General features: G+C 39.4%; 6 protein-coding genes and 1 non-coding gene across 7 annotated transcripts; 4 read left to right on the forward strand and 3 right to left on the reverse strand.

Annotated features, from left to right (window-relative positions):
- Nucleotides 1-5,203: 5,203 nt before the first annotated feature.
- Nucleotides 5,204-6,040, forward strand: P175DRAFT_0547902 (uncharacterized protein; the record flags this gene model as incomplete). The annotated part of the gene is made up of 1 exon (XM_040900416.1): nucleotides 5,204-6,040. The coding sequence occupies exon 1, from the start codon at nucleotides 5,327-5,329 to the stop codon at nucleotides 6,038-6,040; it is 714 nt and encodes a 237-aa protein (XP_040751303.1). The 5' UTR covers nucleotides 5,204-5,326.
- A 208-nt stretch (nucleotides 6,041-6,248) lies between these two features.
- P175DRAFT_0516960 (uncharacterized protein) lies at nucleotides 6,249-10,189 on the forward strand (the record flags this gene model as incomplete). The annotated part of the gene is made up of 8 exons (XM_040898946.1): nucleotides 6,249-6,296; nucleotides 6,338-7,126; nucleotides 7,151-7,971; nucleotides 7,999-8,350; nucleotides 8,372-8,531; nucleotides 8,592-8,889; nucleotides 8,974-9,358; nucleotides 9,418-10,189. 8 exons carry the CDS (start codon nucleotides 6,249-6,251, stop codon nucleotides 10,090-10,092), a joined length of 3,528 nt encoding a protein of 1,175 aa, XP_040751304.1. The 3' UTR covers nucleotides 10,093-10,189.
- A 672-nt stretch (nucleotides 10,190-10,861) lies between these two features.
- On the forward strand, nucleotides 10,862-12,511 carry P175DRAFT_0493721 (putative MFS transporter; the record flags this gene model as incomplete). Its single annotated transcript, XM_040895982.1, has 3 exons — nucleotides 10,862-11,072; nucleotides 11,131-11,193; nucleotides 11,253-12,511. The coding sequence occupies 3 exons, from the start codon at nucleotides 10,862-10,864 to the stop codon at nucleotides 12,509-12,511; spliced, it is 1,533 nt and encodes a 510-aa protein (XP_040751305.1).
- Nucleotides 12,512-13,731: 1,220 nt separating this feature from the next.
- Nucleotides 13,732-13,837, reverse strand: P175DRAFT_0t96. The gene has a single exon. It is a non-coding gene; the product is annotated as a tRNA-Arg (tRNA).
- A 79-nt stretch (nucleotides 13,838-13,916) lies between these two features.
- On the reverse strand, nucleotides 13,917-14,242 carry P175DRAFT_0439594 (uncharacterized protein; the record flags this gene model as incomplete). The annotated part of the gene is given in 2 exon segments (XM_040893971.1): nucleotides 13,917-14,130; nucleotides 14,145-14,242. Coding segments are annotated over 2 exon segments (312 nt in total), but the record flags the coding sequence as incomplete, so codon positions are not given.
- Nucleotides 14,243-16,885: 2,643 nt separating this feature from the next.
- Nucleotides 16,886-19,202, forward strand: P175DRAFT_0439613 (uncharacterized protein; the record flags this gene model as incomplete). The annotated part of the gene is made up of 9 exons (XM_040893973.1): nucleotides 16,886-17,146; nucleotides 17,200-17,286; nucleotides 17,351-17,477; nucleotides 17,539-17,805; nucleotides 17,875-18,168; nucleotides 18,240-18,409; nucleotides 18,467-18,562; nucleotides 18,673-18,862; nucleotides 18,943-19,202. The coding sequence occupies 9 exons, from the start codon at nucleotides 16,886-16,888 to the stop codon at nucleotides 19,200-19,202; spliced, it is 1,752 nt and encodes a 583-aa protein (XP_040751307.1).
- Nucleotides 19,203-20,186: 984 nt separating this feature from the next.
- On the reverse strand, nucleotides 20,187-20,731 carry P175DRAFT_0532872 (uncharacterized protein; the record flags this gene model as incomplete). Its single annotated transcript, XM_040900004.1, has 3 exons — nucleotides 20,187-20,200; nucleotides 20,255-20,555; nucleotides 20,627-20,731. The coding sequence occupies 3 exons, from the start codon at nucleotides 20,729-20,731 to the stop codon at nucleotides 20,187-20,189; spliced, it is 420 nt and encodes a 139-aa protein (XP_040751308.1).
- Nucleotides 20,732-22,087: the final 1,356 nt, after the last annotated feature.

The following is a 22,087-nucleotide window of genomic DNA, read 5'->3' on the forward strand; positions in this document are numbered from 1 at the left end:
TATAAAATAAATATAAAAATATTACTATATTATTATAATTATTACTTAAGTCTATTATAAATACTATATTAATTAAAAATATTATCTTATTAAATATTATATTAAGGACTAATTAATCTAATTAAATATTAAGAATATTATAATCTTATACTCTTAAAAGAAATTAGATTAAAAAAATCTAAGCTTTTTTCTTATTAAAAAAGTTATTAGCCCTTATATTTATAAATTAGATCTATCTAAAAATATAAAAATATATCTAATATTTTATATTAAATTATTATACTTAATTATTAAAAATTTATTATCTAGATAAGAGAAAATTAAATCCCTATATATTAAAATTAATAGTATTAAGAAATAAGAGATTAAGAAAGTAATTAACTCTTATTAGGATTATTATAATTAAAGTAGCTACTTATATTTAAAATATATTATTAAGTAGGTTAGATATTTTATTATTATTAAAGTTCTTACTAGCTACCTAAAGAATATTATTAAGTATATTATTATCTATTATTACTATTACTTTAGAAAGCCTAAATCTTAGGAATACTTTACTAGAGCTTAGCTTAAGAAAGAGAATACTATTATAGTATAGTTATATACCTATCTAGTTAGATTCTGCCCTAATTATCCACCTTTACTCCTATATTTAAGCTATATTACTCCTAATCCTATTATAGCTCTTCAAGCTACATTCTTATCCTAACCTGACCCCTACCTATTATACCTGTACACAGATAGCCTGAATATACACCCTGCTGTTAGCTACACCTACTGCCCGCCTGCTCCCCGTGACAGTTAGTATATATAGATCTTTTAATTCTTAATTATTATATTAAGATAGGTAGTTACTATATTAAATTATACCTATTTTAAATTAAAATAAATAATTATACTTAAAAATAGCTTTACTAAAGTATTTACTATTATTAGAGAGTAGACTTAATTAAAATTTATACTTAATTTTTAAAAATTTCTATATATAATCTATCTTATATAAAATTATAATATATTATTATTTATATTTAATTTTAAATTATATATTTATTTTTCTAGTAAGATTTTTATATCTTTTAATAATAATATAAATTTATAAGTCTAAATAACTTTAAATTTATTAATTTAACTTTATATTATTTATATCTAGTAATCTTTTTATAATAACTTTATTACTTAGGTATAGGTTTATAGGATTCTAACTTTATAAGTCTTTATAAGCTTGATCTCTAGTATAAAACTACTAGAATCTAGTAATATTATAATAATTATATCAAGTAATTCTTCTAGCTTTAGATAGAATCCTAGTAAATAAGGTATTTCTAAAAGTATTTTTAAAGATAATATAGACTAGGATTAAGATTATTATTCTTATTTTACCTCTTCTTCCTATAGTTACTTTACCTGCTTATTTTTAAAGTAAATACTTTAATATTAACCCTTTATAGATCTTAAAGATTATTATAGAGTAGTAATACTACTACTAGTATCCTTACTAGTAAGATTCTATACCTTTACTTAATTAATTATTTTTATATTCTTAATATTAAATTTAATCTACTTTCTAGTCTTTAAATACTTCTTTTTTAGTATATTTATAGATATTAAAGTATAATTATTTTTAGAAGATTCTAAAACTAGTAAGATTTTCCTATATTAGATAAATAATTCTAGAAGCCTTTATATTAGTTATAATATTAATATTCTTTTAAAAATAGGTTAACTAGTATATAAATTATTTATAGTAAAATAGTTAATTATTTCTTTATATCTACCCTACCTAGATTATTCCTTTATATTAGGTCTTACTACTTCCTCTATATTTTTACTAATTATTTAATTATTTTACTTAGAGATTATTTTAGAAATAGCCCTAGAAGTAAGTATCTACTCTAGTATAATAAGTTTAGTAGTTTTAGAGATAGCCCTAGGGGTAGCCCTAGAGATAGATAGCTACTTAGGTATGATAAGTTTAATACCTGCCTTTAAATCAGGTAGGATAGTTTTAGAGACAGCCCTAGAGATAGATATATATAGAAATATTAAGTTAGTACCTGCCTCTAATTCTAGTAGGTTTAGTTTAGGTAAAGCTAGATTAGATATTAATATTTAAATTCTTTTTATAATAACTTTATTATTAGTTACTAATAATAAGATTTAGGGAATAATATTACTTTAAAATACTTTATTATAAATTATTTTTTTCTTTTTAGTATTAATAAGTATAGTTATTTTAAATAAATTATTATTATTTAGTTTTAATCTATTAGAAAGTTATAATTATATTCTATTTATTTTATTAATATTATTTTTATTAAATATTATATCTTTTAACTAAATTATCTTTTCTATATCTAGATACTATACCTTATAGATATAATCTTTATTATATTTAACTAGTTAATTAATTTTTACTTTAAGTAATATTTTTATACTTTTAATCCTATTTTTATATAAAATATTTATAAATACCTTATATTCTTATATATAAATATATTATAGATTAATATTTTTAATTAGAATATTTAATTCTTTATAAAAAAATTATATAAGTAACTTTCCTTTATTATTATCTTTCTTAACTAATCTATTTAAAATATAGATTACTATATTTATATTATATAGCTATATAATTAGTTCTATTTTTATTTATATATATATTATATAGATAGTTTAGATTATATAATTACTAAACTATTTAATAGTATTATTTTTCTTAAGGATTTATAATAATATTAGTTTATATATAGTACTAAAATTCTTACTTTATCTAGTATACTTATTAAATTTAGGAGTAGAATTAAATCTAACCCTTTTAATATAGATACTAGTTATATTTAGCTAATTATTATATATTTCCTTTAATACTTTTAAAAATTTACTTTTTACCTTTAAATATTATATAAAAAGATATCTAGAATAATTATCTAGAACTAGTAAAATATATTTAAGACTATTTTTTCTAATTAGTTTAATTTCTTAGAAATTTATATATATAAATTATAATAATTTTATTATATGTAGTTATAGTTTTTAGGATATTTTTTTCTTTAATTTTAATAATTAATATATTTTATAATATAGTTTAGTATTCTAATTAATAAATAAGTTATTAATAACTAAGTTATTATTATAAAGTATTACCTTATTATATTTTAATTATTTAATAGATAAATAACCTAATTATTAATATAATAAGTCTATTAGTATAATAGGTATGATTACTACTTTATTTAGAACTAAAAATAAGATATTATTATTTAAGATAGTATATTTAATTATCTTATCTATTACTATTTTATAAATATATTAATTTTTTAAGTTAAAATAAATTCCTAATTTTACCTTTATTCTTTTTACTAGTATCAGGTTATATAATATATTTAGATTCTAAAGATATTTTATTTAGTATAATATTAAAATATTATTATCTAATTTAAATTAAATTATTATTTTTCTATAACTTTAGGGATATACTATCTTATTATTAGAGATAATAAAATTATAATTCTTAAAGCTATTTAAATCTTTAATTAGATTATTAAAGAGATTATAATTATTATATACTATATAACCTACTCTAGAATTATATAGTTACTTATTCCTAAAAATAATTAATATTAAATTTATTAGTATATTAACTCTAGATAGTATAAAATTATTAGTATCTAGAATAGTATTAGCCTATATAGCTAGACTAATTTAGTTTTAGGTTAAATTATTCTTATTCTTTAATTTAAGTAGCCTAAAATACTAAAATATAGAAATTAGTTTCTACTCTTTCTTTTATTTATTAATTACTAAATATAGGTAATCCTTAGTATTATATTTTTTTTTCTTATAAAATAGGTATAGTATTTCTAGTTTTTTAAATTATTTTAATTAGTAATTAATATAATCTATAACTATTATATTTTATAGTAATATATATTTTTATTATTATTATTATTTTCTTCTATTATTTATTATTAGTTAAGAATTTAATATATTTATAGTAAGTATTATAGTATTAAATATAATATTAGATAATAAATTCTTCTAAACTTTATTTTTTACTATATTATATATAGTATAAAAATACTTTTATATAGTTATTTTAATAGAATTATTATTTAGATTATTTAAGATTAAATTTATAAAATTTATATTATTTCTTTTAAATTCCTAAAATATTATAATAACTACTTAATAAGATATAATAATTATTTTTAATTTATTAAAAATATTTATTTTCTAGATAAAATCTAATATAAATTTATTAATAATTATATAATTTTTATACTTAATTTTAATAATTTCTCTCTAGATCTAGTATATATATTTTTAATTATTATTAATAATTATTCTTTATAATTTTTATATAAAATTATCTATAAAGATATATAAAGTAATATTTATTAGTAATTTTTTTACTAGTTTCTTACTTATTAAATATAGTATCTAACTAGCTATTATTTATAAAAGAAATTTTTATAATTTATATTTAAAATTATTAAATTATAGTTTAAAAATATTACTTTTAAAAAGCTTATTTATCTTATAAAGCTTTAATTCTATTTATATAAATAAAGTCTAAATTTTAAATTTTAAATTATTTTTTAATATTATTATCAGGCTTAAGTTAAATATACTATTCTTTAGCTTTATTACTTAATTTTAGCTATTAGTAAATAAGGTAGTAGCTATTAAAGGTAGATATAGTAAATTAGGGATATTAGAATATTTACTAGAAGTAAGTTTAGTTACTATTTTAGTTAAATTATAGAAATTTTCTATATACTATTATCTAGGTAGTATAATATAATAGTAATAGGTAATATTTTTACTAGGATCTCTATCTAATTAGGGAGCAGATCTCTAGTACAGGAGTATAATAAGAATTTTAGAGATTTATAAAGTATAAAATAGAATCTTAAGAAGGGCTTATAACCTAATAAAGATTGTCAAACTATAATAGTAGAGAGTTGACTAAAATAAATTTAATTAGGTCTAACTAGGAAAATAGAGAAGGAGAGATGCTTGGAAGAAGTATAAAGATCTAGAAGGAAATAATAGCTTAAATATACTGGGTAGTCACATGTCACTATCTGCTTTATGGTGGTGCTGCTTTATGGTAGTGCTGGTTGCATTCACTAAGTGCAGCACTCCAACATATACTACACAAAACTTGATGGGTTTGCTTGAAGAATAGTCCACTATTAGTGGTTACACAAATTCATTTGTACTTTACAATCTTGACGAGTTCTTGAATTGTGATATCGTAAATCAATAAGGTCCTTTAGTCAATCTTTGCAGGAATACAAAGGAGGAAGATATTTACTAGCTTATGTTCCAGCTTGGTGTACTAGCTTTCCAGAATAGCATTGACATGACGGCTCTACGAGTCATTGTGTCATTCTTCCTCATCAAAGACATAAAGAGCTTAATATACCCTGAGTATTCGTTCTTCGCCCATTTTAGGGCAGATGAAAAACCTACAATGCACACTTTACTTCCAATTATTAAAGGGTCATATCTGCCACATAACCCTTCTAGTATTTCAAAGAAAAAGAGGCGGTTATTTGTTGACGAAAATTTGAGATCGGAATACAATGCAGATTGTGAGAAAGATGGTTTAGAGCTTGTTAGGATATTAATCAGTCAGTGGCCATGTGCAGAACCGTCTGTCGAAGGGTTTGAGACAACATGCCTGGATACCGCGCAGGCTTTGAAAGCCCTTCTTCCCGAATGGCAGCGTATGTATCAGAATATGCAATTATGCGATCATGTTAGAAAGGTCCAAAATATCTTGAACTACTACTTCAAGGGAAAAAATGATGTGCTAGAGTCACCTATGCTTGCTGATTGCCGCCCAGTGGACCTTTTGGGACCACGAGTGAGAAGTTATTATTCCCACCCACGACTCGGAGAAGAGCTGGTGGGAAAGAAAGCACTCAATTTAGCCGACATTATAGAATTAACAGCAGATAATGAAAACCATGAGAACCAGCCAAGGGAGGAGAAAAATTTAGGGAGGGATCCCATTACACCTGATACATAAAATTTCTACAGTCCTGAAATTATCCGGCTTGAAGGTATTGTTAGTAAACTTGCCAAGTCTGAATGCTCAGTAAGGTCTCGGTACGCTCAAGACCTAGAGCACAGCATCGCTTGCTTGAAATCAATCCAGAAGCCGCCGGAGGTGAGGAGCAAGAACAGCTTCAGCTTTCATGAAATGATTAAGCTAGATAAAATTATGGCAGCTCGCAATGTTGTCAACGCGTACTACTCAACCATTACTAAATCTTTCTCAGCTGGTGACCCCAGATATTTTTGGCTTCAAAGGGGCAACCTATAGCCCTGCCTAACACCTATAACAATATTCCAGCAGCTCCGCTCAACATCGCATCATCCCCTAGGGCCTGATATGAAAGAATTGCTCACCTCATATGGCATGGCAATTGTGAAACTGCAGAAATTCCTTCGGCTGAAAGAAGCCTTCTTAAAACAGGACCGCGGTCGACTAAACCAGGAGCAAAATAACCCCGGACATGTTAATTGGGATCCAATTAACTTATCTGACTGGCTATTACTAGAGATTGATGCGAATATTCAGATACGCCAGGATCAGGTCACTATAGCTTTAGAAATGATTTCTCCTACACTGGGCTCCAACTCTGTACTCCAGATAAACATGGGCCAAGGGAAAACGTCTGTTATCATGCCAATGGTTGCAGCTGTGCTGGCCGACAGGGATATGCTCAGTAGACTTCTTGTCCCAAAGGCTCTGTTATCTCAAGCTGCTCAAATTCTTCAGTCTCGCCTTAGGGGTCTTCTCGGACGCGAAATTATACATATTCCTTTCTCGCGGCGAACACAGGCGACAGTTTCTTTAATTCAAGAGTATCGCAAGCTCCATGAGAACATCTTACACAACTCAGGCATAATACTAGGTGTCCCCGAACACATCTTGTCATTCAAGCTCAGTGGACTTCAACGCCTTTCTGATTCAAAAATAAAAGAGGCTGTCGACATGATTGAGATGCAAGAGTGGATGAACAAGGTATGCAGGGACATTCTTGACGAGTGCGATTTTACGTTGGCCGTCAAAACGCAACTGATTTACCCTGGAGGTGCACAACTTGCCGTGGATGGGCATCCCAGCCGCTAGGAAGTTGCCATGACAATTCTAGGTCTCGTCTCCCAGCATCTGAAAGACCTCGCTTGTGATTACCCACAAAGCATGGATGTTATGGAGCGAAACTCTACAGGATTCCCCATAGCCTATATACTCAGAAAGGATGTCGAAGAAGCTCTAATCAGAAAAATCGTAGGCGATATCTGCAGTGGACGTACATCAATATTGCCCCTTCGCGATTGTACAGAGAGGGCTAAGCAAGCAATCAAAATATTCATCTCCCAAGAAAGAGTGGAGGTACCCATTGCTAAGCGTATTGCGAAACTCTTTCCTGACATACCTAACGCACGCAAAAATGTTTATTTACTGCGCGGTTTATTGGTGCATGGTATTTTAATATTGTGCTTAAAGAAAAGATGGAATGTCCAGTATGGTTTACACCATCGTCAAGACCCCATTGCCGTCCCTTTCCATGCAAAGGGAGTTCCCTCCGATCAAGCTGAATGGGGTCATCCAGATGTAGCTATTCTTTTTACTTGCCTCGCCTTTTATTACGAGGGTCTAAGTCCAAGTCAACTCAAACAAAGTTTAGAAGCGGTGTTAAAGTCCGACCATCCCGCAACCGAGTATGACCGATGGACGCATGGTTCTACAAGCCTTCCTGAGGCGCTTCGGCATTGGAATGTTATTACAGTGGACGATGAAGGGCAAGTTGGGGAAATATGGCGCCATTTATGTTTCACAACAACCGTTATAAATCACTTCCTCAGCAATTTTGTATTTCCTCTACACGCCAAGCAATTCGCTACCAAGCTGCAAGCCTCTGGTTGGGATGTCCTTTTATACAACCAGAGGTCTACCTGCAATACACAAGAGACTAGCTTACGGCCAGGGATTACCACGGGATTTAGCGGTACTAACGACAATAGGAGACTACTACCTCTCACTATTGAACAATATGATCTTCCAGGGCTTTCACATACCAATGCTGAAGTTCTGACATATCTCCTCCAAAAACGAAATCGAGAGTATTGTGTCGCTGCCGACAGAGACGGGAGACGGTTGTCAGAAGTTGGACTTCTGAAATACCTCCGAAAATCTGGAATCCGCATCCTCATAGACGCAGGGGCATTCATCATGGAGATGGATAACCTAACAGTTGCGAAGGCTTGGCTGATAGAAGATCCTCACGCACAAGGAGCAGTGTACTTCTCAGAGGACAATAAGCCATGGGTTCAGTATTGAAACGGCAAGAGAGTCCCACTTTTAGCAAGTCCTTTCGCGGATGACATGGGCAATTGTGTGGTCTATCTGGATGAAGCTCATACCCGAGGCACAGACTTGAAGCTGCCGTCAGATGCGAAAGGGGCATTAACTCTTGGTCTCGGCCAAACCAAGGACCACACTGTGCAAGGTAAGCAAGCTTTCGCTTTCTTAAATCTGTCTATTGTACAGTTCCTAACATGCAGACCAGCTGCGATGAGACTACGACAACTCGGAACGACCCAGTCAGTGGCGTTTGTTGCACCACCAGAAGTTCATCAAAGTATCCTAGATGTGTGTAATAAACAAGCCGGTATTATCCTAGAATCATCAGATGTTGTCACATGGCTCCTAGATCAGACGTGTACCAACAATCGCGAATTGCAGGCCCTTTACTTTTCTCAAGGAATGGACTTTTGTCGCCGTATGCAAGCAGCAATGACGCATAAAAAGTTTCTTTCAAGTTCTACTCACAGAAAGTCCTATCTGGATATCTTACAACAGCCTGAGTAGCAAACTCTGGAACAATTATACAAACCGCTCAATGACGACTTTCTAGCCTCCATGTCTGAATCACATCCAGAGTCAACTAGTGGTAAAGTGGGTGTCCTAATGCAAGAATTAAGACAGAGACGCCAGCAGTCGCAGGGATATGAGTCCATTACCAGTTCCGCTCTTGAGGAAGTTGAGCAGGAGAGGGAGGTTGCGTATGAGATTGAGGAAGAGAGAGAGGTGCAGCGACCCCGGCGTCCCAAAGCTCTAAAGTTTGCCGGGCTGCACCCGTCAATTTTGAAATTCGCCCAGGGCGATTTTCTAGCTCTTGATGATGTAACCAAAGCATCAGAAATATTAGAGTCTACGCAGCTTGGCTTGACTTACAAAATTCAAGGGTCTTGCTTAGTGCCTCGCCTTTTCCTATCTGTGGAGTTTACTCGGACAATTAAGCTGAAAAAGGACGAGAAACAGGACTCCTACACGGTAAGCTTCTCATTCCTATTAATAGTGCAGTAACCAGCTAATGTAGCGTCTCCGCATAGCGTCCTGTAAATTGGTTGCTTTTCAACACAAGAATAGAGATAGCACTCGTCATTATCCCAGAGGAGGCCGAAGAATTGATCCCAATCATGCGCAATTTGGTATCTTCAGATGTGCACCTAATAGTTTACGCAGCACCAGTCTCCAGATCCATGTTGAATTTCAATGATCTGACGTATTATGCTCTGCCCAGTCTTCCAGAGGGTTGGAAGCCTCCATCTTGGCTTCCTTTCGAGCTTGGCATACTCGCAGGAAGGCTTTATTTTGAATTCAACGAATACCACGAGTTACTCGATCGCCTACACTCCGTGTCTGAAACTGCCGATGACAAGAATGCTAAATGTTCGAGTGTCTGGGCCATCGCCAAATCTCGTCTGGGTTTCCTGCAGGAATGGTTATCCGTATGTCGCCAGGGACAGGATATTACCCATACACTAATGGGATATGTTTGTCAAGACCTCCAGCTTCGTAGTGACCATCCTTTCTTTGCTTCGACGGTTATCACGGGTCAAGACGCAGACAAGGGAAGTGGGCTCGGATCAATCCGGTATAACTCTCGAAAGGATAAGGAAGAGGATTATTATTCAAGTGATAATGGGGATGAGATGATGATTATGGAGGAGTACGAGGATGAAGGGTCAGACCATGCGGATGATTATGCGGTTGGAATTGATTGACTGGGATTGGTCTTTTGAAGGGGTATTATCATGTCAAGTTATCCAGTAGTTCTATGTCGTTTGGTCTAACGAGAAATGTCATTATTGTTGACTCATTGAGTCCATCACTTGGTACGGAGTAAATGTAAATGTAGTCTAAATCAGGCTGAAAATGGCAACAGCTGATTGGACTAACATGTGACCACTAAGCCGGCTCCAGGAGTCCACTCGAAGCTTCCCTTCCCTTTTAATACTTTACAACCCATCAGCGAGCCTGACCTGAGCTTTATCTACCTAGGTCACTCCAAAAGGACTTTAATCCATCTTATCCAACCCTCTCCTACAGAATTCCGGCCATGCTATCCCCCCTACAGCAAGTTTGCTCTCAATCGGCGGATTCCATCCTTAAACCAACACTCGACCTGCAGCTTGTCTCCGACTTCTAATCCCCGGTCGCTTCCTGCACAGCGTCGCATCGCCCGTCCATGATAAGCTGCCATCAAACCAGCCAATGTAACCACGAGTGTCTTGACGAGGATGGGAAGAGGCGGGGGGTTGGATACTGATGACGGTAGAGACATCGTCCTGAACACGATGGATGAAACGATAAGCTCTCTGTCCATCAGGAAACTCTCCATCCTCTCGACTGGAGCCGGCGCAGTTATCTATCCCTTGCTTCAGCCGCTCTTTTCGCGCCTGATTGTGGTCTTACTTCGCCCTCTCTTCCACCTGGTGTTGTCTCCTCATTCTTGACAGGGAGCCTACCACGGAAGCATTCTTTAACTCAGCTATGGATTACAAGCTGTCTCCTCCCTCATTGACCCCTGTCGATACCCCCAAGTCTGCGGGGAAAGATTCCCTGCCCGAAGAGGACCCTAACAAGAGTGATCGCTATGCTCCCGGAGTGGTCGAGAGTGTCGCCCATGTCGTCGACCATAAGGCTGAAAGGGCGCTGTGTCGTCGGTTCGATTTACGATTGCTGCCCGTATTGGCTGTAATGTGTCAGTGCCGGGATATCAGTTCCTTGACGAACGGGTTCCAACTAATGCAAGTTCATAGATCTCTTCAACGCCTTGGATAAGGGAAATCTCGGTAACGCTGAGACCGGCGGAATGAGCAACGGTGAGTAGACCGGCCCGCCTTTCTCCATTATTACCAGGCCAGTTGTCTAATCAAATCAGACTTACACTTCAAACCAAATCAGTACAACTTGTTACTTTCCATTTTCTTCATTCCTTATGTTCTGTTTGCTCCCCCCATCGCTATGCTCGGCAAGCGCTTTAGCCCAGCTCGCGTGCTGCCTATAGTGATGTTTTGCTTTGGGTCTTTCACTCTGCTTTCATCTGCCACTAAGAACTTTAGCGGCATGTTTGCCCTGCGCTGGTTCCTCGGTACAGCAGAGTCTGCTTTCTTCCCCTTGGTCATCTACTACCTGACCACTTTCTATCGTCGCACCGAGTTGGCCCGTCGCCTAGCGCTCTTCTACGCAGCCTCCAATATCGCCAACGCTTTCTCCGGTCTGATCGCTTTTGGCGTTTTCCAGCTTAAGAACACGCCGTTGTCTCCATGGCGCTACCTGTTTATCATCGAGGGTAGTGCTACTGTGTGCGTTGCTATCTTCGCCTTCTGGTATCTTCCGCGTAGCGCCGCGGAAGCCAAATTTCTGTCGACCGACGAGAAAGCTCTCGCATTTCACCGTGTCCAGGTCGACTCTAGCGCTGTTGTCAATGAGAAGTTCAATCTTCGCGATGCTCTTAAGATTTTTTGTCACCCCTCCACGTATTTTTTCCTCTCAATCGAAATCTGCCTTGGTGTGCCCATGCAGGGTGTGAGCCTCTTCATGCCTCAAATTATCCAACGCTTAGGCTACTCAACGGTCAAAACAAACCTGTACACAGTTGCACCCAATTGTACCGGTGCTGTGATGCTGCTCATACTTGCCTTCAGCTCTGATGCAGTCCGGCTTCGATCCCCATTCATCGTCCTCGGGTTCCTGTTCACTTTCACCGGCTTCATGATCTACGCCTCCATCGACGATGTTCGGGGTAAGATCCAGCTCGCTTATTTTGCCTGCTTCATGATGACCTGGGGTACTGCTGCTCCATCTGTGCTGCTCAGTACATGGTACAACAACAACGTTGCCCATGAAGGACGTCGTGTCCTCCTAACCAGTATCGGCGTTCCCTTGGCTAATCTCATGGGTCTGGTCGCTAGCAACGTCTTTCGTGAGCAGGACAAGCCCAAGTACATGCCAGCATTAATTACTGTGGGTGCATTTGGAGGTGCCGGCGCTGTCCTTGCTGGCTCATTAGGCGCCTATATGTTTTTCGACAATAAACGACGCAATCACCGCGATGGCGTCAACCTTCGTGCCTATGACATCCCAACAGAGCGTTTGCAGGATGGCCCTGCATCGCCTGGGTTTCGTTGGTTTTTGTAGTTGGTGTCTACCTAGTTATGGGGCCACCTCTCTCGAATCATGGCTATGCACAAAAGTGAACGATGAGCAACTATTATCATGATAAATAAATATCTTATGTTATGTCCTTTATGTACTAAAGAATCTTGGTAACTCTCTCATGCTGCCTTGATTCCCACTTGAAAGATGCAACTCGCAGGTATGTTGTAATACCCTTCTCCGGGTTTAAAAGGCTATTCTAAATTCATCCCAGCTTGGCTACATTGTGAACGCCTGATTATGGACATGAAAACTCAGAATAGCACTCCTACTGACTATTTTACCTGGATTAGAATGACAATGGACTCTTTCTGGCAGTAAGAAACTTGCGTCAAGAAATAAATACTTCCCCAGTTCGCGACCCCAGTAATTAATTTTGCAAGACACCTTTCTGAGTCGATGTCAATGATTCATATACACTTGAGTTACACGGAACACACAAACTCGATGGTGCTCTTCGATAAAATCACCGTCTCTCCGCCGAATATCAGCCCGGAAACGTATGTAGATATATGAGGTGTGGTCAAGATTCGAGTCAATCAGTCAGTCAAGTACCGTATTTACCATCTTCCATGTTCAGTCAGTGCTGTGCACCACCAGGAAAATAACGAGACAAAAAAAAATTGCAAGGAAGAAAGGAAGAACATACAAAGGGAATAAGATGGGCAGCGCCAGACTCGAACTTGCAACCTTTGGGGTTCGACGCTCCTTTTCCGGACTAGCCCTAGAATCCCCGTGAATGGAAAATATTTTGCTGAAGCTCTCTCCTTTCTTTGTCGGATGTATATGGTATTATTGAACGCTATTTGAAATGTCAGCTTGAAACCCCTGGTAATTTTGTGAAGTATCTGTCTAGGGTATTGGGAAGTGATGTAATTGCTACCAAGGTAGCTTTGCTGTATTGGAATATTTGTTCTGGGGTACCTGGATTCCAGTGTTATGGAAGCATGTCAAATATATTTTGAGCTCGCATAGCAACTCATCATAGACAAAAGAAAACTACATCAGTTATTTTTATTTATGTAGCTAATAACAAAGTCTATATTGATGTAATGGATGGATGGTAACTAAATATTTGAAGAAAAAAAAAAGGAAAAAAAAAAAGGAAAAAAAAAAAGGAAAAAAAAAAAGGAACTCGTGGTGGGTGGGTGGGTGGGTGGTAAAGAAGAACAAAAAAATAAAATGCAAAAGAAAAAAGAAAACGATCGGAACGAGACTCGAACTCGCAACCTTTGGCGGACATTCCTATTCGGGGTTGCCGAATTGGATAAGCCGAAAACCAACGCGCTGCCATTGCGCCATCCGACCGCTTGTTGAAGAAACCGGCAGAGATCTGACTTATTACAGTCACTAAAAACATAACTTGGAGGTCATTTTAAGATGAGTTCTACATCGCCCGTTTTGTATAATTCAACATCTTTATCTCCTGGTTCCTGAGACACTCATCTGCAAATCCCAATGCGTCATCCATGAGCATCTCAATCTCAAACTTCTCCACAACACCAATCCCCTGCAACACCTCAATTGCATTTCTTGTCCAACTCACACAATTCTTCCCCCTGACCTCTCTCCTTGGTAACGCGATCTCCTCCAGTGTTTTCCTTATATCAACCACAAACTGACGTCCCCAGGGACTTTACCGACCATAACCCGGCCTCGGATCTGAAAGGCAGGAACCGGATCGGACTCTGCTCGCTCCTGAAAACACCAGTCGTGGTTGAGACTGCGCTACATTCCCGTCGTAAGATCAAGATTTATGGAGTCTGTTACATCATAGTGGTAGTGGTTTTTTCTCTCGATCCTCGGATTTACTTGGTATCTTGGGGGAGATTAGGATTCCCCAATGATAGGCTGCGTGGCGGAGGCGCTGGCGGTTTTCCCCCAGGGAGTTCTTCCTTCTTCCCGCGAGGATGGAGGGTGACGAAGACGCGACTTTTGTTTCTCATGGAGCTGGCTGGCTGGCTGGCTGCAATAGGGATGCCTTTTTTTTTTTTTTATTCCTGACTATAATCTGGTGTGTATTGATTGTAATGTGAATTATTTGTCGAGTTTCCGGCCCTTGGTAGTGAGTGATGAAAAGATTTCCCGATCGGCCAAGTGGTAGGTCCTTGTGTACGGAGTACAATGTCGGAGCCATGCATAGGAGGCATATTCCGTAGTGTGATTTGGAAATCTGGAGCTGGGCTTAGTTTTAACACAAACCAACCAGTTAGTTACTGTGTTATATAGGAATATATGGGGTTCAGGGTACTTTAACTCAGCACCCTGGCCACCAGCCAAACAAGAGTTGTAAACCTCCCAATAGGTGGGATATATATATATATATATATTCCGTATACACTTGGAGTAATACGTAGCCATACTATGTAAACCTTAACATGATTTTCTCTGGTACATACGACCATAGGAAGTGGAGAACAGGGCTTCCCGTCCGCTCAGCCGTACTTAAGCCACTTGCCGGCCAGTTAGTAGTATGGTGGGTGACCACATGCGAATCCTGGCTGTTGTATGTTTTTGCAACCTTTTTTACTAGGATTATAGAATGCTAATCTCTGATATAGTTTGCCCTCCAGAAGTATAAAGCACATACGACCATAGGAAGTGGAAAATAGGGCTTCCCGTCCGCTCAGCCGTACTCAAGCCACTTGCCGGTTAGTTAGTAGTATGGTGGGTGACCACATGCGAATCCTGACTGTTGTATGTTTTTGTTAACATGGCTGTTATTTTTAAAAAATAAACCCCTAGTCTTTCCACTAATATTGTCCGGAGTAATAATTTTAGATAAATCCTCTAAGTATCCTGACATGTACGGGGTATTATCTAGAATAAAACTTCTCACCAGCTCGGGATTAGGGCTTGTACATACTCCCTGCCCGCAAGGGTTCGCCGTTGGTTGTCGGGATCCGGACCCAATCGGCACGCCAATACCGACATAGTTCTTCCTGTCCTCCAACACTACCGCAGTTATTGAGCATCCTAAGAAGGTTTTATAATATTATTAGATCCGTCATCTCTACCTTGACCTACTGTGGTGTCCACATCAATACCGATCCCGAGATTGGCGTCGCATTAATCCAGGCCTATACTTCACAAATAGCCTGCATGCTTATGTTTGCCTTGCCTAGTGAGTACAAACAAGAGCCAGCGCCGTATTGATATTATAGAGGGCCTTGACAACATCTCTGAGCAGATTAAAGAGCACCTGAAGCTTGACCAGGAGGTTTGGGTCGTGATAATCAACACGCTACTGTCCTTAAAAGGCAAGTCTCTGTCTTCCACCAAAAACGTCCTCAAATAATAAATGCTAATGATTCTCTAGGTACCCTCAAGATTAAGGAAATCTCCTACTTGTACTCCGAAGACCCTCCAGACCGCAACTTGCTGAGGGGTTTGGATCCAAGAGCGGCAAAAGAGAGTTGCAGTTGGGTGGAGACAGTTTATGAACCCCTCCCTGAGATACAACCCAAGACTTGAAAATTAAAATACTCATCGGGCACAAGCTTATACCTGCGGATCTTTCTGGGCCTATGAGGCAAAAAGGTTGTAAAAAAAAAAAAAAAAAAACGGTATAGTATACTACCTGTTAGAGGTTCTGCTATGAAGGTTAGGGCTTGAGTTTGGCTAAGCCCTGGTATAGGCGGTGGAAGAGAACCTATATACATACATACATACATACATACATACATATTAACCTAACTCAGACCTCACGAATCCTCCCTGTACCTACGACAGGCATACTCTGGGTTAGAATAATCTAGTTGATCTCAAAACATTATACATGGATGGTCAACCCAATTTTGCAAAGGTTTTACCCACAACCATAGAATCCACTCCACTAGGCTGAAGATCCTATCGACACTAAGTGGGATAGGTTTCGTGTATAGTGGCATCTTCCCGCCATATGCATACTACAGTAAAACCTCTTTAAGCAAAACTCCACTTCCATTGTATCTCTATCAATAGAAACATGCTCTGCCGGCTGAGATCTTTTACTATACATACAAATTTTTATCATCATACTCTTATACTAAAACCATGCAACAAACCATTATAATTCTCTATATAGATATTTTCTTAAACAACCCAGAAATAATCTTATTTCAAGACACACACACACACACACACACATATATATATATATACCTACCCAAGGCCTAGACACTAGTAAATCTTATACTCCGGCATCTGCATAATCTTACTAAGAGCATAAGAAACAAAGCTATTGCCGGGATATGTTGCAGGGAGTATTGTGTATATAACGCCCCGATACTCAGAGGACATAAATAGTCTCCATCTGCTGAGCATCAGCTTGCTCAATCAATCTTCAATTATATTCACCTAGGCCTCATCCACAACATGGGCACCTCCTTGAATATGACCGCAGCTCATGCTGAGAGGCAGATAGCCTTGGGTGCCACCGATGATGTCCAAGGCACTCGCATCGTCTATACCCTTGCTGCTGTTGCTCTTGCTGCTACCGTCCTAAGCCGATTTGAGGGAGGACGCAAAATCCTTGAGCGTGTCTACTGGTTTCTCAATAGCCTACTCGGCGGAGCCCCTCGCACCATCTCCATCCCCGGGCCTCGCGGTCTCCCCATTATGGGAAACCTGATCCAGGTGAGTGTCTTTCATGAGAGTGCGGCCGTGGTTCATCTGACCGTTTGATGTAGATGCAAAATAGTCATATCCAAATGATGGCCGAATGGACCAAGAAGTATGGTGATGTGGTCCGTCTCTCCCTCGGTGAGCGCGAGGCCGTAAGTTCTCCATTATCTTGATATAGCTAGAGAAGGAAATTGGAATTGACACAGCCCTTCGCAGGTTTTAATCAACAGCCACAGGGCCCTCGCTCAGACGATCGTGCAGCAGGGTCCCGCCTATCAGTCGCGTCCAACATTGAAGCACTTCCACGGCGACTCTGTATCTTCTGGTATTTGGACGGTTGGCAGTAAGTCTTGCTAGCGATCCATAAGCTTGACCGCAAGGCTCAACCGATTTACTCTCCACAGCTTCGCCCTACAGTAACCGCCTCGTTCGCACCCGCAAAGCGCTTTCATCTCAGATCGCTCCTCGTCTCCTCCCTACCTACACCCCCGTCATTCACCCCAAGCTCAAGAAGCTCCTTGGTGACGTCCTGGAGATAAGCCAGGGCCCGGCAGTCGACATGGCCGACAGGCTTCACCGTTTTGGTACTGGACAGGTCTCTGAGCAGCTCGTGGGCCAAGCCCTTGACGATGACCTTGTGGGAAAGATTGCAGAGAATGAGATCAATATCTGTGAGTACCCTCATTGTTCAATTGATCTAAATGTTCTGCGGCACGGCTAACACTTCGCCTCTTGCCTAGTTCGTCAACGCACCATCGGCTCGCCCCTTGGTGACTATATCGCTCCCTGGCGGATGGCCCTGTCGACCCGCTATATGATCGGCCGGATTCTCGGTATTAAGTCGTGGGCTCTGGATAAGAAGGCGGAGAAAACCAGCGAGTACCGCAATTTGCAGCAGGAATATCTCAACAAGATGATGGGCAACCTGAAGGACCGCATCTCAGCCGGTGACGAGACTCCCTCTATTCTCGGCAACATCCTCCGTCAGAACCTTTTGACTGAAGAAGAGGTTCACCTGGCTTCCTATACCGGCAGTATGTCCTCTCCCCCCCGCCCTCCCTGTCATCATGTTAACTGGTACAACTTACTGACTACTCGTCAATAGTCGCTGCTGGCGTCAACGTTGGTTACTCTCTCACTTGGACCATCGGCTATCTGGCCAACCGGCCTGATCTCCAGCAGAACGGCTACGATGCCATTCGTGAGGTATATGGCAGCGAACCCCCCAAGCCGCACGAATTCGATCGTGTCGAATACGTCAAGGCTCTGCACACCGTGAGTATATATCTCCATTCTCTCGATCTTCAACCACCTCTGACTCGGACAACATAGGAGGGCTCTCGTGTCTTCACGCCCGTTCGTCTCGGTTTCCCGCGCGAGACTCTCAATGGTGCCAGTTATCAGGGTCACAGCATCCCCAAGGATACGGTACGTACATCAGCTGTCAGGCTGTGAACTGCATCCTCTCTCTCTCTCTCTCTCTATCTCTGGACAAAACCCTAACATTCTTTTTTTTTTTTTTCTTTTCTTTTATCTAGATCGTCATCATGAATCTATTCGCCTGCAACCACGACCCCATCGCCTTCGACCACCCGGACGAATACCTCCCCGAGCGGTGGCTGAACGGCCGCAAAGGCCGCACCGATCTGTTCGCCGAGGGAGGCGACAAGCTGGGTGTTCCACACTTGACCTACGGTGCTGGTCGCCGTGTCTGTCCCGGAATCGACAGTAAGTTTCTCCCACTCTCCCTGAGATTCGACTCAGCGTGTCTTCAAAGCCAACTAACCAACTAACCAACCCTTATCTAGTGGCCAACCGCAGTCTCTACTCGACCCTCGTCCTCCTCCTGCACTTCTTCACCTGGGAGCGCCAGCCCCTCGGCGAGGAAGAGAAGAAGCTCGTCTTCCCGCCGTTCCGCGCTGAGCGCGAGTGCTCGCTGGAAATGAACGCCGTCACCGATACTGCGACCCCCACGGAGACGCAGGCTGTTCCATGGTCGGTCGGTATCAAATTCCACTGCCGCGATCCCAAGGGGCTTCGCGCGTGGCTTGAGTCGTCGGAGCACTGAACTCGTTTGCGACTAAAGGGTTGTTGTTGTTGTTGTTGATGATGATGATGATGATGAAAATAGACTGCGTTGGGGTTTAGACTGCTAGCGGGTTGCTGGATCATGTTAGACTATGTATAGAGAGAGAGAGCCTTTCACTTGTCTTATCTTGTCTTGTCTTGAAACTGTCAAGCCATGGATAGGAAGGATATGATTGACTGGTCTGTTAGTGCATTTGAAGGCTCAAAATTGACAGAGGAGGAAAAAGATTGCAATCGATTTATTTCTATTACCGATCACATCATTGTTGAAAGTGAGGTGATCTCGTGCATGTTAGGTTAGCAGAGTAAATCACACTATAATCCTATCATTCTACTGAAGGTGCAGAGTGACTGTTGGTTAACATCGCTCCTGTGCAGGTGCAATAACCCTAATAAAGCCCTCCAGACTATACTTACCCACATACCTACCTATCAAGTAACAGCAAGTCAGATCTGCACTCTCATGCTTGTATTATTAATAAGACCTTCCTGCCAGCCATGTGGACCCACCACCAAGTACGAGGGTGTCTGGTTGAAGCTGTATTGGATGCTCATAGTCTACATCAAGGCGGCAGCTACACACAGATTGAAATAAGGGGCATAGCGATAGCAAGCAAGTTAGACCTGTCATTATAAACTGTTGAGCAACGAACAACAACACTGTATCAGGACGAAATGGTTGTCTAGGCACCTTTTTAGCCGAATGGCAAAGTTGACATAAACTACTTAAGAGGATAATGAAGGTAAGGTTATTCTGTTTTCCAGCCGCCCGGAATGGGCCACAGATGTTTTGCAGTTTCGTACCCTCCGCGGTGGGTATCGGATTATTCGGATCGGGTTTCTCGTGACAAGACCTAAGGTGGACAAATGCTTCTTCTTCGCTGGTAGACATAGATACCCTGGTCCTCTAATTGTTGCATAAGTTTGTGGTTCGCAGCATCATCAAGGATCCGAAGCACGCATCTTATGTTGTCGTTTCTAGTGTAGGTTAGTGGAATCCAGCTGCTTGAATGGAACGGAGACCAGGCTTACTGAGACGGTGGACAATAGAGACAGGACAAGAGTAAAGAGGTATGAACAGTTGAAACTCTTCGAGCTTCTTCTTCTCTTGGAACATCCAGGCGTCTGTTGCAATATCTGCGGCATGCACGAGCATGTTGAACTTGGCGATTTTGTTCTTTTGCGATGATATGGGCTGCCGGAGGAATGTTCTGTATCTCACGTTGAGCCATCTATCACTGTCCGTCTGGAGTATGCGGGTGTGTGTGTATGTGTTAATTGTTTTCTTGACTTCGGCGAGTGCTCGGTTCGTGCTGTCGAACTTTGCCTGGAACTCCTCTCATAATTTCATGAACTGAGCATCATGGTTAGTTTCCACGGCGGTAAAAGCTCAAAGGCATTCACCTGGGGATTATTCACTCCTAGGCAACACCAATGAACAGGAAAAGCCAGAAGCGTAAGCCACTCTAAGCCCCAGCTGAGGCCTGTAAAACGTAAACGTCGACTCATGGCCTGGGGATTATCAAGATCCGAGAGCGGCTTAGCAAAGATCTGTGCCACGGCAGACGCAATATAATGGCTCCAGAGATTGCGTGGGAGTTCGCAGGCCTCAGCCGAGGTCTGGCTTTAAGTGGTTTACGCTTCTGGCTTTTCCTTGATCGTCAGTGTTTCCTAGGGGTGAGTATAAAGTAACCTTGATGACGAATAGGAAACGCGGAATACCGTCCTGCTAGTCGCTTCTGGACAGCGTATCGAGCTTTGGTATCTTCAAGTAGACTTTCCCACACAATCTCTGGAGCTATTGTATCAAGCAGAAGTGTAAGCAGCTTTCGGGATCTTGATAATGATCTTGATAATCCTCAGGCCAATCTATAGGAGTGATTGTAAAGAAACTTTGTAAAAGCTTGATTGATAGTGCAAGGGAGGTGGGGAAGGAAGAAAAGAAAACGAGGGAAGAAGACATGGAAATTAGAGAGATATTAGAGGGCGGGAGGAAGCTGATAATACAAACATCAACAAGAGAGGACATCTAATGCCTTACCCTGGCGTTATTTGAGAGCATTAGATTTTCAATACAAGTTCTATCATATGAAACCTGTAATAGTTATGATTTTGAATAACCTCGCCCGGCTTCACTGATCATGCACACATAATGCTTACTCCTACCATATATTAGGGAAGAGTAACTCATATAATCCTTACTATAGGAGTAATTATCTATATCAACAACAAAAGATTACACAAAGACTTGTCAAGCACATACGACCATAGGAAGTGGAAAATAGGGCTTCCCGTCCGCTCAGCCGTACTCAAGCCACTTGCCGGCCAGTTAGTAGTATGGTGGGTGACCACATGCGAATCCTGGCTGTTGTATGTTTTTGTTTATTAATTTTTTGACTGAACCTGTGCTACGGACTCTAGGTATCTTACCAAAGCCACCAAGCAAACTTTCGATCTCTAGAGCTATTGCATTGTGTCATGGCATATACTCCGTAGGTCTTTGCATTTCTCTGAGAACCCAGTCTGAGTGAGATATAACCGTATGAAGTGGTTCTTGAGCCTCGACCATGCATGCTATATAAAAACGGTTCTGGGCATTTGATTCTCAGATCGGTCAACGTATCAGTGCGAAGCTAACGTCTTAATAGCTCCTCCATTCGACAGGGGTTCGAGGGTGCGTCGAATCTCTATTTCAGGTCATTCGAATGAAGATTTGGCGTCACGATAGGGCAAATCAAGGTAGAAGGTGCAGAGTGCTGCTTGGTAGGTAGTAAGCTCCGTCAATGCCAATTTGGAAAGCTGTCAGGGTGTTACCTACCGAGCTGCGGTGCGTTAGGTGATTTTCTGACGAGCCAGTCTTTGATT

The sequence above is a fragment of the Aspergillus ochraceoroseus genome (assembly GCF_002846915.1).
Source record: "Aspergillus ochraceoroseus IBT 24754 chromosome Unknown P175scaffold_5, whole genome shotgun sequence".
In the NCBI taxonomy this organism is placed as follows: Eukaryota; Fungi; Ascomycota; class Eurotiomycetes; order Eurotiales; family Aspergillaceae; genus Aspergillus; species Aspergillus ochraceoroseus.